Source organism: Hyperoodon ampullatus, assembly GCF_949752795.1.
Source record: "Hyperoodon ampullatus genome assembly, chromosome: 16".
NCBI lineage: Eukaryota > Metazoa > Chordata > Mammalia > Artiodactyla > Ziphiidae > Hyperoodon > Hyperoodon ampullatus.
Window position 1 is genome coordinate 38,427,091 of NC_136929.1, and position 20,191 is coordinate 38,447,281.

Below are 20,191 nucleotides of genomic sequence, written 5' to 3' on the forward strand. Positions count from 1 at the left end.
ACCAGTTTATTTTTTCCATTCTAATTAAATACACCTGAAATCTGGGAAAGAGTGGAAAATGTGTAAAGACAAATTACTTCACAGTACTGTGTACTACTTGTCTGGTTTCAGACAAACACCTGAGAGTTTTTTAAGGGGAGAGAAGATTATATAAATTGTTTTTTTTTTAAAAACAAATTGGATCTCAGCCTGAAATTCATCTGTAAAGAATTATTTCATTTCTTAATACCTTAGATTTGTTTGCACATCAAATAAATTTACTATGTTTTTTTGAGAAACTATGTGAATTGTAAGAAATGGAGAGTAATTCAGGAAATATCAGTATATGAGTAACTTTTTAAAATGAAAGACATCAAATATGAGTAAAAGAAAGAGTAAGCTATAGAAGAAAGTAAATATGATCTGCAATACTATAGAAAAGCTGTTTCATACTAAGCAATTTTGTCAAAATTTGAGAATTAAGTTAAATAATCAATAACCATAGACTATTGTCATTTCATTGATTGCAACATCAAATGTTAATAGTGAATAAATAAAATCAAAGATATTTTCTTTTCAGCAATTAGCTTTAGCAGATGAGAGAAAAGGGGGCTGATATTCATGCCATACTGAAGAAAGCTAAAGATTTATAAGGAGGTGCTCTCCATTCTTTGTGAGCTATAAAGTCTGTCCAAATAGCAATATCCTCTCTGGCAGAGAATCTGCTGCTCGGGCTGGCTATGTGTTATTGCATTTGGACTGTCTCCATCTGCAAATGTTGACTTTTCATCTGTGACCAAGGAAAAAAATCTGTATGAGGAATGTGTAAAACATTTAATCCATGTTTAGTTGTTAACTAAAGGTTTTGTCAAATCCTGCTTATGTGGGAATTCTGCATTTGTTTCTCAAGGTGACTGTAGATGCTTTCACAATTTTGGGTTGAATTTGAGCCATAAACAAAAACTCTAAGTTTTTACTTAGACTGAGAAATGCAAATACTTGTTTCAATCATACTTTCACATTCCAAGACCTATATGTGACCTAAGTAATCGACTAATCTACAGGAACAATTGATTTATGATTTCTTTGTCCTGTCTTAGACTTCTCATTAGTAGAATGAAAATAACACTGAAAATTTGATTATCTATGACAAACCGCAGTGATATTTAATAAAGGAATAAGAGATTGGTAGAGGTCATGAATCAGAATTTAGTCTTTTACTCTAAATTTTTAGATGAGAACCTAGAAGACGTGGAATCTAAAATTACTTTCACAAAGTTCATGCAAATTCATTATTTTACTGGGGCTCGGATCTATTTCTATTTGCTTGAGCTATGATGATCATGTGACCTGAGATTTCTGGACTAGTTCTGATTTTAGATATTCTATGCAAGAATCTCTTTTTTTTTTTTTTTTTTTTTTTTTTAGTTTTTTTTTTTTTTTTTTTTTTTTAGTTTCTGCTTTATAACAAAGTGAATCAGTCATACATATACATCTGTTCCCACATCCCCTCCCTCATGCATCTCCCTCCCTCCCACCCTCCCCATCCCACCCCTCCAGGCGGTCACAAAGCACCGAGCTGATCTCCCTGTGCTCTGCGGCTGCTTCCCACTATCTATCTACCTTACGTTTGGTAGTGTATATATGTCCATGCCTCTCTTTCCCTTTGTCACAGCTTACCCTTCCCCTTCCCCATATCCTCAAGTCCATTCTCAAGTAGGTCTGTGTCTTTATTCCCGTTTTACCCCTAGGTTCTTCATGACATTTTTTTTTTTTTAAATCCCATATATATGTGTTAGCATACGGTATTTGTCTTTCTCTTTCTGACTTACTTCACTCTGTATGACAGACTCTAGGTCTATCCACCTCATTACAAATAGCTCAGTTTCGTTTCTTTTTATGGCTGAGTAATATTCCATTGTATATATGTGCCACATCTTCTTTATCCATTCATCCGATGATGGACACTTAGGTTGTTTCCAGCTCCGGGCTATTGTGAATAGAGCTGCAATGAACATTTTGGTACATGTCTCTTTTTGAATTATGGTTTTCTCAGGGTATATGCCTAGTAGTGGGATTGCTGGGTCATATGGTAGTTCTATTTTTAGTTTTTTAAGGAACCTCCATACTGTTCTCCATAGTGGCTGTACCAATTCACATTCCCACCAGCAGTGCAAGAGTGTTCCCTTTTCTCCACACCCTCTCCAGCATTTATTGTTTCTAGATTTGCAAGAATCTCTTGAACCTAACATGGGATCAAACAAAAGTTACTCAGTGAATGAATGAGAAATGTTTTTCCCATAGGTATACTCAAGTTTGCCAAATCTACTTTTGGATTTAGACTGTCCACATAACTACGCTGTACTACTTTATATACAAATCTGAGTTTAAATGGCAGTGAAATTTGTACCCCTTGATTATTTTTCTGAGCAGGGTAATAACTGATATTTCTTTCTGTGTGACAGTGATTTTAAAATATTGGTTGGACAAGGATAATGTGATCTACAGTAGAGATCATGTATCAAAAGGGAAAGTGAGCAATGCTGAATGGTTTCCTCTGTTTTCATGCCAATGCTCATATTTAAAATTAAATTTTACTATTTTTAGATTGGAAGCAAATTAATCGATTTGATTTGTATCTGCAACTGATCATTAAACATAGTGTGTGGAGACAGTAGGGAGGGCTATCAAGTGACTTTACCTGACATTCTTTCAGGTCCCTGCATATTTCCATATATATTTAACTTTAGCTTTCCACTCAGGGTAATCCACGAAAATGATAAGAAATTGTTATGCTACTACATATTGTCTCACAAAAAATTAAAAAAATAGAAATAAACTGAGGGTGAAAATGAGCCAGTAAAAATACTAATTTTTTTGGTTTTTGTCTCCTAGAGATACTAAAAATTATCTAAAAGTGTACTGGGTGAGAATATTTGTTTCCCTGAAATTTTTAATAGGAAGATTCAGTAAGAAAAGGAGCAAGTATAATAATTAAGATTTTTCTCAGTAAATTAATAGCAAGTGCAAAGCAAATTTATAGGATAAAAGCCTACTTAAAAATGGATATTTCTTTAAAACAAGGAAATAAATTTTATCACTGTGCCTAGAGATCAGGCAAACTGCTCCAGCAAATCCAAATCAGTGGATGCATCTTTCACTTTAAGATGTTTAGTGATGCACAACTCTTTGCATACTACACTCATGCTACCTTTTAAGGTAACTTTTTCTGGGGAAAATACAGAAAAACTGGAACTTAACAAATGTTTTGCATAAAAATGATGATATATGCTCTTAACCACAAAAAGGCCATTATAACATGACAATCAGATATGTTTTGCATGGAAGAGGTATTTTTCTATAATAAAAATTGAATGAGACAAAAATTGAGTGAGATCTGATGAATCTGAACCAAAATGATATAAAAATGACATCTATTTTACAATTCAATTTTCACAGTCTGTTTAGTCTTATTTTACCCAATAGTAAAAATTCTAAGGAAAATTTATTCACGTAAAAGTGGAAACCATCATATAGTATGAAACCTAACCAGAAATATGAAAGGTCTCATGATTTTTGAAAAAATATCAGTTTATCACTTTCGATCTTTGGAATTAAAGGGTTTCAAATCATCAGGTTGAAAAGCAGTGGACAACAGGCCAGAAGGTACTTGTTAATTATAGAAGTGAGTTAATCAATGAACTAACAGTTCTGCTTCCGGGTATAATAAAATGAGATCAAAGCTCATTCAACTATCCTACCATTTAAGTATAACTGGAGATCCATTAAATTGGATAGTTTCACATTTTAAACCTGCATATTTAAAAGTCAGCAATTCAAGCAGCTCTATGACAGCTGTTGATGCCTAAATCATAGGAAAAGAATTTTGTTTGGTTTTGAACAGGAAGATGGAGCAAAGATGGAGAGGGAAATACATTGAGAACTGATATAAACATTAACTGAGATGACTTTCAGGAAGCTTTTTATGTGCTTTTGTTTTTGCTTTCAACATTTAAATGCAGAGACAGATGGCTTGGACAGTTTTATCGGCACTTGTGTCTTTATGCATTAAAAAATGAAGAAAGATAACTAAACTCATAGATTGCAGGTTGTTAAAGGGGACAAATAATTTAGTTTTTATAAAAAATCAATAAATATTTCAGTGTTAAAAAAATCATGATGGGGGATTTTAAGTACATTTTTTGAAAAAAAGGAAACAGATTGGTATAATGCTGAAATTGTAGAAAGTATTTATAAGCAGTTTTAAATCCTGATCTGGATTCTAAATAGATATTGCATGATGTAACACAAATAAGACCTCAAAATTTATGAAAAAAATGGAGAGACAGGGAAACATAAGTGCACACATGCACCAAGCACACACACATGTACACACACCATCTCAAAATTTATTAAGAATCTAGAACATTTCTGACACATGTAATACATATTAAATATTCAATGTTGAGGGAATTATGAAAAATAAATATAATTATTCAACAATTTGGATGATTCCTTATAGTGATAACATTAAAAATAATTATATGTCAAAGATAAAGGATAATATTTCAGTGCATATAACTGCAGTATTAACAAAAAATTCCTGACATTTTAAATGCTGTATATTTGATGGAGAATCATGAATTATTTTCAATTATATTTTGGAAAATGGCAACATTAAATATCAATGCTTTATAAAGAATGTTTTTCTTCTTTTTAAAAGTATAAAACAAATCAGTAAGTGGTTCTAAAAATGAGAAAAACTAACTGGAAACTATTCACTGTTTAAGATGCTTCAGATTATAAATTTTTAAAAGACCAGGACATTCAAGGAACCAGTAGAATGACTGTGTTCTCTTTAATAATTCATAATAAAAATGTTTCTTTTTTCTTTCTACCAATTCATGACACAGATTTTATGGAAGAAAACTTGGAACCACTGTTATTTCCCAAAATAAAACTCGTGTGTGTGTGTGTGTGCACGTGTGTGTGTGTTTCAGGGCAACCACTGGAAATTATATATAGGTCCAAATAAAAAGAGTAAAATTTTCCCTATTTAATGTCATGTCCCAAAATAAAAACTTGCCAGAGAATAAACAAAGTAAGCTTTCCAGCAATGCAGCTCAATTACATAAGCAAATTGTTATAATGTAGTTTAGTATATATATTTTTTCTTTCTTTTTTTTCTTCTTTTTTTTTTTTTTTTTTTTTGCTGTCTTGACTCAGTTCTGTGGCCCTGGCTACAAGCTGGTCAGTTTCCTTCCTTCAGTAAATCGACATCCCACCACTTCCCTTCTAGAGCTCTCACACTTGTAGGTCATTATGCACCCACCCTAACTGCCCCAAAGGTAAGGTACCAGATATCTTGAGACAAACTCTGTGCCCTAGAGCCTGAGAAATTTTTCTAATCAGTCAATCCACAAAGGTCCCTGGAAACCTAGCTACCTCCACCCTGCTTGGCCATACATACACTGCCCCCTACAATTCCAGCTTATTGTTACCCTGTTCTTGGTACAACCGTCTATGTGGCCCTGCCTGGCGGCCTTTTCTCCTTTAGGGCTATAAGTAACAAAAACTGGCCCTCATGCAAGTGCCATCATTGTGTTGTGTCGCACTTTTCGATGGATCTTTAAATTTTATATAACAGTCAGCTACCTAAAAAACTGACCTAAGAATCCACAAAACTTCTGTACGTTTATTTATAGACTTTATTAAAAGCCTTCAAATTTATTTACAAGAATGAATCATCAGTAAAATTTTCAAAGGGCAATTAATATTATCTAATGTAAAAAACATTTTTTGTAAGTTAAATATTTTTTACAGTACACACAAATTTTAACTGTAAATGTTTTAAATTGTCAGTTATCTGTAAGAACTTTCAGAAAAATGTAGAAATAGAACTTGGAACAAAGTCCCTCTGTTGCCTTTTAAAGAGACAAGCCTCCTTAAACCCTACCTCCTTCCCAATGACACATTTTTCTCCTCTCTTGGCTCACTGCTTTTAAGGCAATTATTTGTTTCCCAGGATAGACCCAAAGCTCCATGAGGCTGGTGTTGACATCTGCTTTGTTCACTGCTATATTCCTGGTGCCTGTCACAGTGTCAGCATATAGTAAATACTCAGTAAATATTTATAGAATAAATAAATGTTATCAGTTCTGAAAAACAATATACTTTATTTGTTAAAATGTGTCATTACATGCTGAAGACTTAGGGTCCACATATACTTATAGACACACACACACACACACACACACACACACACACACCTAGTGTTCTCAATTCTTGGGTAATATTCTTAATTTAATAAGATGACAATGTATATTGGATAAGACTATTTTAAAAATAATTTTGCATATTCTCTCTTTTTTATGTACTCAATAAAAACCTGATGCTATTAATATTTCTAAGGTAGCTGATAATTTATTTTTTCCTTTGAGGATATTAACAGGAAAAGAAAAACTTATTAATGATTCTGGAAAAGTAAAAATTAAAGATTGATTTATAGGTCTCAATATATATTATACATCAAATTGGTGATTATCTCAGTTGATGTCTAGAAAGGAGTGAACTTTTTTTTTAATATTTAGTTTTTTATTTTATCTTTGGCTGCGTCGGGTCTTAGCTGCAGCATGTGGGCTCTCTAGTTGTGGCACACAGGCTCAGTAGTTGCGGTGTGCTGGCTTAGTTGCCCTACGGCATGTGGGATCTTAGTTCCCTGACCAGGGATCTAACCCATGTCCCCTGTATTGGGAGGTGGATTCTTAACCACTGAACCACCAGGAGTGAACATATGTAGTAGAGAAGTTAAATAATTCATTTATTAACTATCACAAAGTATTGTTAAGGCAAAGAGATTTGTTGTTGAGGAAGCTTTTGGTATGATGTTTGAGAAATCGGAATCTTCTAATTACTTAAGGTCTGCCTTTTAAGCAGAGGATATCTTTAATAATTTCTCAGAACATTTTCAACATCATAAAATTTTAATTAAAAATTAACATTGTTCTTAGATCATTGCTATTGCTAAGCACTATGAGGAATCAGAAGGCTAATAAGTTGTTTTTTTCCATCAATGGATTTTAAATCTAGTTGAGAGAAAACAAAAATAAAAATGGATACTAATGAATGACATTTTTGTCTTTTGTCCCCCAAAAGACAAAAATGTCATTAAAGTAAGAGCTGAGTGAGTGAGCTCAATTAGGAAATTCGTTATTCATTAATAAGGGAAGACCTGTGGAAATCTTCCAGGTGCATGTAAAACATGAATTGGCAAAGTTAGGGAAGCTTGCTGTGGTACCTGGGAAGCAAGCTGCCCTTTGAAAGAATCAGTAATTAAATGAAAACAAGCCAGGCAAAAAGCATCTTCCAGGCCTGCGATCTTGATGTAAGGGGCATGGATTTGTTTGAGCAAAATGTGTTAGCTTTGTGGATACAGAGTCACTGAACATACCAAAGCGAAACTAAAAGGGAGAAATTAGTTTGAACTTTTAAAGTGTGGGCAGAATTCAGAGGACAGAGAAAGGCTCATAGAGAAGATTAAATTAAATACCCCAGGAAGTAAGTAATCATTTGAGGTTAGTGAGATAAATAGTTCTAAATAATGAACGTATGTTTAAAAAGATAAAACTATTTGCTCTTGAGGGAATGGGACTATGGGTCAGATGGGAAGGAATTTTAAGGTTACTCTAAAGAGCAGATTTTAGATTTCAAAAATGACTAAATTTTCTGTTTGTATGTAAGAGTACATTTTAGACATAATTTTTTTTCACGTCCAGTGTCCGCTTTAATGTTGTCTGTGTGTTGAGGTCTCAGGTATCTGCCACCAACTCTTACCTATCTCAGCAGGTATTTCTTTTTTAACATGTAAGAAATAACTAGAATATTATTAAGAAAAATAGATGTTAAGATAAAAACCCCACAATTATTGGGCACTTAAAAATATTAGTAGTGCTGACTTGGACTTTAGCAAAGACCTACATTCCAATTGTTGGCTCTTTTAATAGTTGAGTAGAAAAACTTTCAGGGATGTTTTCTTCATTTTTCTCTACATTTTTATTCTGACGACTCTCTACTTTTGAAAATGCTTTATGCCTCAGGCACTCTTGCCTATCCACTTAACCTCATTCATAAAATCAATTCCTAATTTTCAAGCTACCACTTATCATTTGACTGTTTAATCAAGGGGAAAAAAACAATGAGAACAACAACAAAAAAAACCTTTTCCTTAACCATTTGACACTCGTTGTTTATCAGTAAAGAACTGATGTCCTTTTAACATAATCAGAGAAGAGTTTACTTTCAAAATCATGGTTAAAATGTTTTAGATTGCCTGCTGGTAAAAAACTAAACAAAAGAGAAATATCTATGATGACTTATTTTCCCTTTGAATATTAGACTCCATGTGACCCAAGTTGCAACTTAGCTAGACTTTCACATTAGTGAAATTTGGATTATTTAATACACTTAGAAATCAAGAAAATAGGTTAAGCTTGGAAGGAAACACATGTTGTCTTTGGATGCAAATGGTGTCTTTATTTACTTGGATTTCCCAATGTCAACCAGTCAACCAGGTGTATCTTTAGTAATATACTTTAGTTAAATCATTCTTTAAAATGATTATTTAACTTTTTAAAATGTTGCAAAGTTATTTTCATGGGATTTCATACTAAAAACACATGTTTATATGGAAAAACATTTTGTATAACCTTTACAGTATTTATTTTTAATGTTATATTTCAAGTAATACTTTTTGTATTCAAGGAGTTGATATGTTAGCATATATTTCAACATTGCACATAAAATGTTTGTACTTTTCACTATTTCTCATGAACATGGGTTTTTTTGTGGAGAAGTAGGACATAAATCAGTAATAATACATATGTCATGGAAAAAGTTCATCAGAAATTATATGTCATGGGTATATCTCTTTACTCATGTCTGTCTATTTATTTTTCTATCTGTCTGTATCTCTAGATATAAATGAAGGCTTAAGGAAAAGAGATAATTCTCACCTCAAGTAAAAGGAATTTTATTCCTCCTATGTTATTCTTAAAAGGATGGGGAATCATATCTTTGAATTGTTTACCTTAATACAATTTTCATGAGAAAATGAGATCACCAATGCACTTTTTCTCTAAGGAGATAATTTTAAATGAAAACTCTAACCACTTTCTTTCCTTATTTTGTCTCTTGGACTCTGCAGATGGGCCTCTGGGCCCCCGTGGATTAGCTGAAGCTACAGAGATGTGCACTCAAGAGTGCTTGGTTTTGGGTCACTCTGATAACTGCTGGATGCCTCCTGGCTTGGGTCCATATCAACACCCTAAATCACCTCTCTCAACCTTTGCACCCCAGAAAGAATGGGTCAAGAAGGACAAGCTTGTGAATGGGCACACCCTGACCAGAGCCTGGAAAGAAGATAGCAGCAGGAACCAGTTCAATGACCGTAAGCAGTATGGTTCCACCGAAGACCATTTCAACAATGGCAGCCACATGACAGACATTCCTCTGGCAAATCTGAAATCTTATAAGCAAGCAGGAGGTGCTATTGAGAGTCCTAAGGAGCACCAACTCTAAAAAGAAAAAGACTATATGGGACCTAATAACTTTAAACTAAATAGACATGCTAATACCGTGTGTGTCAGAGCTTTATGTATTCAATAGATCTCTACAACTATGCCCCTTATAGCAGGGATATCCATAACTTTGTGTTAGCACCATGGAGGATACAGTGTTTTACCACATAAGAGAGAGAAGATAGTTCTACTAGCCATGTGATCTTGTTTGCTAGGGTTGATTAAACTCTCCAGAGGTCTCTCCATTGTGCAAATATCCTTTTTTTTTTTTTAACTGCATTTTATTTTGACCCTGGACTGCTGCTATGAACAATAGAATATGCATTTGGAGAGTAAGAAAGTTCCATGGATTAGAGTGGCTGACAAACATATCCAGTTAGAAAATTGTGCTCTTTTTGTCGTTGATCTGTGCTGGGACTGCTATACTTGACATTATACTTCAAACGAAACTTAAAAAGATAAGCATTAAACCTATTGTGCTGTTAACAACGTTAGTGGACACTTGTAAGTCAATCAGTGTTAAAGTACTTGTAAATAGAAGCAAGGTATTATTAACAACTTTTGTGTACTTATACCGTTCGCCTAAAAAACGTTGTAGCATAATTCTGTGTTTTATGGTTGCTTCTTTTCTTTTTTCTTTTGCCTCTTTGTTGCTATTTTTGTTGTTTCTTTTAGTGAAGTGTTTCTGAGTCTGTCTTAACACACATTATTCAAAAGATCTCAGATACTTGTAGTGAAAATAAAGGTTCTGGAATCTCGCTTCTTTTATGATAGCTTATGATGCTAGAATTCTATAAGAAATAAAGATAAAAAATGAAAACTTTATATTAAAAAAGGACTTCTGCAAAAGCTTGGAAATTCAGAACCTATTTTCTTGACATCCTTATTTTCAAAGTAGGCAAAAGCAAAATCACTTATTTAGTAGCAATAAGTGAGATAGTAATGGGAAAGTGTTATCCTTCAGAAAGTGATATATCCTGTGCTTGTCACTCATGCAAAACTAATGTATTAAATTAGCATATATTAAAGAAAAATTACTATTCAAAGATAGTTTCAATTGGGCAAATGTGTGTCTACAACTTTGTTGAAATGGCAGTTTGTGTTGATTCTCATATACAATAATGTTGTTGTAACACAAGTGTTAGACCATAGTCACAAACTATTTAATGTGTTGTGCCTTCATGATGTAACAGAACATTCTCCAGGTAGGCTAGTTGGGGGAAATTAAGGGATAGATCTCTAATTATTGCTGTTTAACTGTTTGTTATCATAGTTGGTCAATGCCGGCAGGTACCAGCATCTTGTCACTTAGGTCAAACCAACAGAGTGACAGCTAATGTTAATAAGATCTCAGTTGCACGTGCAAACAAATCCAAATTCGAGCATTCTTAGGAGGTTTTTGTTAAGGCATGACAGATGATTTAAACAAATAAATAGCATGCAACAAAACGTCTTTATTGAAAGAAGTGAAAGTTATCTTAATGCCACCGTTCAACATCAGTTTTAAAGTAAAAAAATAAAAAATAAAAAAATGGTTTGCTAATCTGATAGATAATTTGTTCTTACCAAAAATAAAATTACTTTGTAAATAGCAATTCACATTTTTCCACAGTATAATGGAAAATAATGAGTAGGAGTGCATTGCTTATTGCAGTACATATTTGTCGGTTTGTGAGGGGTGTTTGATGACTTTGACACAATAAATATCTAAACAATTATCCTTGTTACTGCTTTGCCAGTTCTACGTTATTTACAATTATTCAGCTCTTGCAATAAATGTTCTGAATTCCTGACTGTAGTGTGTTAATTTGTGGTCAAAATCCAAAGTGATGAGTTTTACTCTAATTGTTAGATAAGTATATGTTAATAAAAGTTAACTTTTAATTAGAAATCAAAGAAAATTTGTTAGGGGTTTAATAATACCTACATTCTGAAAATAAGTTTCCAAGTTAGAGTTAAATTCCCCTAATGATCTATGAAATCATTTTCTTGGGAAATTCAGGGAGAAAGTTCACCTTCTAGTCAAGATTCATACAAGTTTCATCAAAGTGAAATCCCAAGTCATAAACTGGGCAGGCAACACTGGTTATTTAGTGAGGTTATCTTCTTAACTCTTAGTATCCTTTAATAAGATTTCATGAAACAAACTCTCAAACATTTCATTGCTGACAGAAGAGGACTATTCAGAGATTGAGGCCTTGGAACAAGGGCCAAAACTTCAACTATATTTATTTCAGGTTAGGAAAATATGCTCAGAAACTGCAAAGGATAATAAGACACACTCACACATATGCTATATGTTTATATTCACCACAGAGCAACTGGATGAGTTTTAGTGTAAGTAAACAGGTCTGACTCTTTCTCCATAGCTTTTTGAAGAGCTGTAAAATAAGACTCAGGAGATAGTGACATGGAGGTAAAGATATTTGCTTGGACCAGTGGCTGTATGTGAGACCCTAGCCCCTCACCTCTGAATAAGCCAGATTTATCTAGTAGTCTGAGATGCCACCCTCCTTTCCTTCACAGGGGCAGACCCTGCCCTAGGACACAGAGAGTGAATGAATCCTGGAAACAGACCACTCTTGAAAACAAAAATCCATGCCTGCTCAGTCCCTCCCTACATTTTTTACCAGTCAGATGACATTCCTTTCTGCCTTGAAGAATGAAAGGTGAGAGAAAATAAAATAATTATTCTCCTACCTTTTTTTTCCCTAAAAGAGTGGAATAGAAATACCTTCCTCCAAACCAGAAGTTTGGAAAAGAAACTCCCCATCCCACCATATTTCTTCTAATAAATATGACAATATCTACTCTTATCAAGACATTCAGTTATATGCTCTGTAAAAATTAAAATAAGTAACATTACAAACCAATCTGAAGTATTTACTCATTAAGTAAATAATACATTCATGATAACTAATCTTAAATATCACCCACATTATTTTATTGTGTAGACATTGAATATTGTAAATAACATTTACCTGGAAATCAAAGGCAGTTACATTTCCTAAGAAAGAACACATATGAAATGTATAAAAATAATGACTTTTAAAGTGATTATCAAATGCTACAGTGTTATATGCCACACACTTTCTAAGGTAGATATAGAAATAAACTTATTAAGCTAAATATGACCCGTTTGAATGAACATTTCTACATATACACTAACATAAAATATATATTTAAATAATGGTTATTCATTAACAGACAACTGAGTAGTCATTTTGCTGCACTGATGCTATTCAGCAAATCTCTTTCAGCATAGAGTGGTGTTCCCTCCCCCCGCACCATCATTCCTTAGCTAAAGTAAGAAATGCAGCTGAGGCCCAGAAGCCATTCTAGTATATATTAAACTCTCTTGAATAGAAGCCAGGAATGGCTCATTATTATTAGTAAGGAGTTTTGGAAGCCAGGGATAAAAGGGATGCCTTGTCAGTTTCAATTCTAACGTGGATGCCAGGGTGTTACTTTGTAAGTGGGCAAACCAAACTATGAAAAGGAGGAGTGGTGTTAGGAGTCTAAAAATGCTTCATTGTTCTGCTTTGTTTTAAATAAAGCTGATCTTCTCTCCCTAAAGGAAGCTCCTTCATTGGTTCTTTTGAAAGAGATCACTTTCAAATTATCCCAGTGTTCTTAAAGGCATAGTGATCACATAATGATTTCTCTATATACTGTTCTCCCTTTATCACAACTACCAATCTAAATTTTAGTACACATCAACCAGGTTTTCCACTGTTGAAAAAATATAAAATTAATCTCATAGTAATAAAATACTTTTGTAAGACATACAGTATTTAAAGCATGACTATCATAATAATATTTCATTCACATTTAGTTCACTCAGTTTTCATTTATATTAATGAGTATTCCAAAGATATCAATTTTCTATTATCGTGATACCACCATTATCCATTTTAAAATATTAAATAAGGTCTATATTTTCTACTTCAAAAATGAATTTTATTTTCTTATTTCTTAGACTTTTTAAATAGTGCACCACACAATGAATTGAGTTCTTTTTTTTTTTTTTTTTTTTTTTTTTGCAGTACGCGGGCCTCTCACTGCTGTGACCTCTCCCGTTGCGGAGCACAGGCTCCGGATGCGCAGGCTCAGCGGCCATGGCTCACAGGTCCAGCCGCTTCGCGGCATGTGGGATCTTCCCAGACCGGGGCACGAACCCGCATCCCCTGCATCGGCAGGCGGACTCAACCACTGCGCCACCAGGGAAGCCCCAATGAATTGAGTTCTGTCCACATTTTTGTTATCTTACATACCACATCGTTCTTGAAGCTTTATAATGAAAAGCTCTTTTTAAATTAAGTTTTTCATTTTTTACCCTAAAATTTTCTTTTTAAAGTTCTATGGTTGTGTTCTTATTAGAGTACATACAACACAATTATTATTGGACTCATTCAATGTCAAATATTATAAAGTCCACATATTTGCAAATATGCTCAACTACAGTAATTTTTCAGATACTATTACAGTACTATTTAAACTCAAGCCCTGTCTTTTCTGGATCTTTGTAGTTCTTTTTAAAAAACATTTATTATGATATAACTGGCGTATCATGTTGTATTAGTTTCAGGTGTACAACATAATGATTCAACATTGGTATATACTGCAAAATGATCACCGCAATAAAACTAGTTAATAGTCATCATGCCCCATGGTTATAATTTTTTTCTCCTGATGAGAACTTTTAAGACTTACTCTCTTAGCAATCTTCAAATATATATTATTATTATATTATTATTATTAACTATGGGGACTGTGCTGTATATTATCTTTGTGGCTCTTCTACGAAGAACTTTTTTTTTTCACCTCCAAATTCACCATTAGTTTGGCATCATTGACATAATCCTGAATAATGATGCTCAAAATAATAATATTGACCTTGGAACTCTAACACAATCAATCATTGATAAAAAGGTCCTCAGTAAATATGAACTAGAACCCGTTTAGGTTACATGATTAGGAAATGGTAACAAAATGCATTTTTTGCAAAAAACTGAAACACTCCACTCTCCATATTTTTAACTCTTCTATTCCCTTCTATCTACTTACTGGAATTTGTCTATTTTCCACAAGGGGAACTCCAGACTGTTTTCAATATGTTTCAAGTACAAAATTACTATGTTTCCAGGAACTTGCTGGTTTGGAAGAAACTTCTTATGAAGCAAATAATTTTCATTTTTATCCAGCGATATTTTTTTCATGGAACCCATTTTCCCTTCTGTACTCCTGAAAGTGTGCACCCTCCATTGACTATGGTATGTGGTCCCTGCTTTTACAGGTATTATTTCTTCTTTGACACTTTATGACTTGAAGTTCCCACCAAGCCTCTCTTGTGCCCTGATGTGTTCTCTGTACATGGTCCACCCCAGCACTGTTCACCCCACCAAGAAGAGGCTTTTTATGGCCATTGGACTTATGGAAAAGGCTAAGATGGCATCAGCTATCATTTAAAAAGCACATCTCATTTCTACCAGAAATAAGTTTTACATTGCTTTTTTTCCACAAAAAAATCCATACATCAAAGAAAAATAAAAATAACAGAAAAATTACAAAAAAAAAAGACAGAAAATTGAGGCAAAGGGATTATGTGTGTCTACATTTATATAAATTCATGTCACCAGTTCTTCATACTTTCCAGGCTTGGTTCATATATTTGTCTCTAAGATTACAGGGAGTGAAAGCAAGATAAGCAAAAAAGCACTCCATTTATCAGTGAAATAAATAAAATATAATTTACATTTTTTGTGAATAACATTCTCTCTTTTTTATTTTCTCCAAAGTCTGATGACGAATGGACCATTAGAAATAATAATTTTGAACAGTCTTATTCTTCAATGTTTAGCATTTTTAAATCATAGTTTAATTAAATCATGACTATCACTATATAATCTATATGAAATTCTATGTAAAATATACTTTTCTCCTTCCCTTTTACTAATATTTTTTCAATGTTTATACATCACTAGAGTAATCCTTTTCCACCATTTGGAAAACAGCATAAGAGTATCAACTGTGCTGGTCCCCAGACCACTCACATCACCGAGTTCCCAATCACCATCTAACTCTCCTCTCTACACTATAAAAGGGACTGCTTCCCTTAGGAAAATCTATCATTTCAAAAGAAGAAAATAATTTCCTAGGCTGCCACAGCCAAGAGGACCAAATCCCTATAAAACAAAACATATCAGCCTCAGTAATAAGCCCTCATTCTCTCCTCATTTAAAGCATCCATCATAAAATTCAATTCAGGATCTAAAGGACAACTGTCTCTGGATATGGCCAAGGTTACAAAAGATTGCTAAAATCTTTACTGCCCAGTATATTTGGGTTGGATGGCCTTTAGTTAAGCTCCATAATATGACAACTGATGAACAATATTTTTAAAATTCAGGTTTTACTTACCTTTGGTTGTGATTGTCCCAAACAGCAGTGGGGGTTTCATTCAGAACCCAGAGATCTTCAGAGTAACTGCCAGAGGACCCTGGCATACACGTCATGACACAGAATATAATTTCCTAGGAAAATCTATCTAGTTACACAGTTGCCAGACTAAAATTTAAATATGTGGGAAACATACTTGCTGTCCTTTGTTTTTTCTATAGCATATAATTATTATTCAATGAAGTTTGTTTTACTTATCCATCAATAATTATAATTGCACTTATATAGCACTTACTTCGTGCTTAACACAGTTCTAAGGATGTAAATTATCATTTAATTTTCTCATATACTTTGTTTTCTAGGTATTGTTTTTTAGGTTTATATTACATTTTTACAGGTGAGGAAACTGACATACAGGGAGTTCAAATGAATCTACTCTAGATGGTACAGCAAGCAAGCAGCAGTGCCAGTCTCCTGGTCTGACTGTAGAAAATGCCCTTTTACCCACTAAGCAGTGCTATCTCCTTATGGAAGATTCAAGCACTTTTTTTTTTTTTCCCGGTACACGGGCCTCTTACTGCTGTGGCCTCTCCCGTTGCGGAGCACAGGCTCCGGACGCGCAGGCTCAGCAGCCATGGCTCACGGGCCCAGCCGCTCCGTGGCATGTGGGATCTTCCCGGACCGGGGCACAAACCGGTGTCCCCTGCATCAGCAGGCAGACTCTCAATCACTGCGCCACCAGGGAAGCCCCTCAAGCACTTTTTGACTCTGGGACTGAATGATAAATTCCTATTTTTTCTAAACAAGAGCAATAAAATAATTTTTTAACTTGTTCTGAAATTAATATCTCCCTTCCATTTAGAATTTGGTTTACCCACTGGATAATATATTTATATGTTGGCTTAAATATTTTTTTTTTATTAAATGTGTAGAAATTGTGCTTTTCAGCCTTGGGACAAAATAATGCAGTCTAAAATGGTACACAAGTTTAGAGGGACTAGAGCCTAAACAGTGTTCCTGTGAAATCGGGCTAATGTCCCCTCTGCTAGATAAAAGTGCTGAAAGCTTTTCACGTGCCCCAGATGTATCTATTGACAGCTCACACCTTTTTACACATAGCACTTGCCTTCTGTTCCCTACTTGGAAATCAGGTAAAGAACAAAGTGAGCCACACATCAGGCTTCCATTGCCACAGGGCATTAAAATGAGACCAAAATCAGTCTGACAATTAACTTTAGCAAGCTTATTTTCTTCTCGTCACGGAAATACAGCTCCCATTGACATCAAAGGGAGCTATGTTCTTCAACAGAGAGGAGAATGGACTCCCCAAGCACCATGCAGAAAGCTATATGTTAAGCTTCAGAGCATAAATACCCACTCTTACTGCATCACCAATTTCAATCAACTGCTCTTACATCTACAGTTTGGTTTATTGTCCAAATGGAGAAGTACTCCTTAATTTGACAAACAAGAATCTCAGATTATAGATATGAAAATAAACTACTTATAATGCCAAGGTCATACCAAGTAGTAGTACTTCATTAGTCTTCCCTTTGTTCCAGGAAAGGTTGACCATGGGTTTTAAAGGTCATCTCCCTGTAGTTCACAATCTTACAGTGTACTCTTTTTATAATACAGTGTGATAACAAATGGGATAAAGTATTAAATATAAATATTCAAATAGTTTAATAATATCACAATGCCATTCAATAACCCACTGCTCCATTCATTGAGACACTTGCATAGGGTAACTTTTCATTTCTCATATGTATATATATATATATATATATATATATATATATATATATATATATATATTTATATACTTTTTTTTCCCCCATACGCAGGCCTCTCACTGTTGTGGCCTCTCCCATTGTGGAGCACAGGCTCCGGACACTCAGGCTCAGTGGCCATGGCTCACGGGCCCAGCCGCTCCACGGCATGTGGGATCTTCCCGGACCGGGGCATGAACCCGTGTCCCCTGCATCGGCAGGCAGACTCTCAACCACTGCGCCACCAGGGAAGCCCTCTCTTTTATATTTTGATCTTTAATTATTTGTCATGGCATAATTGCTGATGTAAATAATTGAACGACGGGTATATAGGAAATATCTGTCTCCACACACACAGTAATCAGTATGAGAAAACCAACCATATTAAACTTCTTGAGAAAGAAAACATTTATGGTCACTTCCTTTAAAAATGTTAACCTAGGAATCTTTGCATTTTTTAACACTTATAGATAAATATTAGATAGATATAGATACAGAGATAAAGGTATATAGTTACATAGACAGTTGTATATTATTTATAGTATTACTAATAGCTCATATTGTTATTCTTTGTATTAATTTGATATTGTTTATATAATGCTAGAATTCTAAGTAAAGAAGTTCATATAGCACAAATACCCACTTCCCAGTAGGATGGCTTTTAACTGTCTAGTGCAGATGAAATATCACTAGAGAAAAGATTGCTTCAGTCATGCATTCTAGGGGCTCATGAATTAAGTTAAACTTAAATGGTACAAAATGAAATACTTGCCTTCAGCAGTATTTAGTGGTGGTGAAGTTCCTTATAATATTTCAATATTTATTAAAATTAATAATGAAATAAGGATAAGGAGATTTAGCTTATAAATTCTACTTAGAAAGAAAAATTTAAGGGAGATGATGGTACTGAATCTCATCAAATTAAGAAATTTCCATTTTGCAGAATAAACCTGGCATATATAATTGACACAATCATCTTTTAATGAAGTAAAATCAAGAGAATAATATTCACTTCATAGTCTTATTGTGAACATTGAATGGGGTAATTCATTTATAGAGCTTAGAATGGTGCTTGAAATACCATAAGTGCTCCATAAATGCATTTATTATGGTTAGTAGTAATAGTTTATTCAACACCTTTTCTAATCACAAAATATTTAAAATATATTAATTACACAGAATATCAAAAATGCAGTTCTCTTTATCCCTGCTCCTAATACTACGTGTTATAATCAATGAACTTCCCTCTACTCTTAGAGAAAACTTTGCCCCGACTCCAGAGAGCAGAGATGCCATTAGTCAAGAATTATCTCAACTACTAAAACAGGTAGAAACTTGACTATGTCTCTTCACTTCTTTTCTTTCTTCACTTCTTTTAAAATTCTTCAACTTTTCTGAATCTTTGTCTTACAACTCTTTCAATGCTTATTCCATGATCATTATACTGTTATTTCATAGTTCAGCCTACACAAATTCAAACACTTACAGAAGCTAGTTTAGTATGGAGAAATGAGAGACAGAAATTGTGCTTTCTTCCTTTGGAAGAGAGTGGCAGCTATTTGGCCACCACAGCCATTTCCATACAGAATAGTGGGTCCAACAGTTACCAAATCTTCCAAATTCTCAAGGGAAGCCTGAATTCCATAATGCCATGGGAAATTTCTCTCTAGAATACATTTTGAGCTTAAAACAAACAAATAAATCAGTGGGCCACAGGGTAGCATATTTGCTAACTGGTCAGAAATTCTCTCTTCTGTTTTCTGTAAATTCAACCTCTAATTTTTTTACCCTGGTCATAATCGTATGCCTTTTCATAACATTTTAAAATGCTTGAGTCTCTCTAATTTAAAACAAAAGAAGAGTAAACAAATAGAAAACCTTCCTAGCACTTACTTCGTCTTCTGCCTCATCTGCTTTATCCATTTCACGATCTTCTTGAAAGTGTACCAATACATCAATACCCCACAGTTTAACCACTCCAACAAAATTTCTCCGGCTATGTTCTCCAAATTCTCCTGCCCAAATTTTCTCAATATGTAAAGGCCAACTCATGCTTCCATGCTATGTCTGAATCTAGAAGTAAAGAAAGAACCATAGCTCGTGTGTGCCTGGGCACCACAGCTGCTGCAGGTCCTGCTATAGCTTGTAGGATGGAGGTGTGCCAGAACAGACCTCACAGGGAGAGGCCAGGACAGCAGATCATGCTAAGATGTGAGGGGTAGTGTGGTGACCCTTTCCACTAAACCACTAAAGCCACTGAGGACACTGAGGAATTAATGGGTGTGGAGCAAATTTGGGGCATTGCTTTAATTGGATCTTATACAGACAGCGTGGTGGGGCTAGTAAGCTCTAACATATACTTACTTGCTCCTTGACTTGAAGTCCTGAAACTCTATTCTCCACAAGGAATGAGTGTATTATGTCTAAAATGAAATCTGATCATATCACTCTGGGTTAAAACTGTCC

The 20,191-nt window shown here is 34.3% G+C and overlaps 1 protein-coding gene across 4 annotated transcripts in view; it reads left to right on the forward strand.

Moving 5' to 3' along the window:
- The window catches only part of PCDH9 (protocadherin 9), a gene marked incomplete at both ends in the record, with an annotated part of 987,287 nt that extends 977,732 nt beyond the window's left edge, over window positions 1–9,555 (forward strand). For all 4 annotated transcript variants that reach the window (XM_079721672.1, XM_079721674.1, XM_079721673.1 and 1 more), the window contains one exon: window positions 9,182–9,555. In XM_079721672.1, the coding sequence (XP_079577798.1) occupies window positions 9,182–9,555 (374 nt within the window). The remainder of the gene's footprint in view (window positions 1–9,181) is intronic.
- Window positions 9,556–20,191: the final 10,636 nt, after the last annotated feature.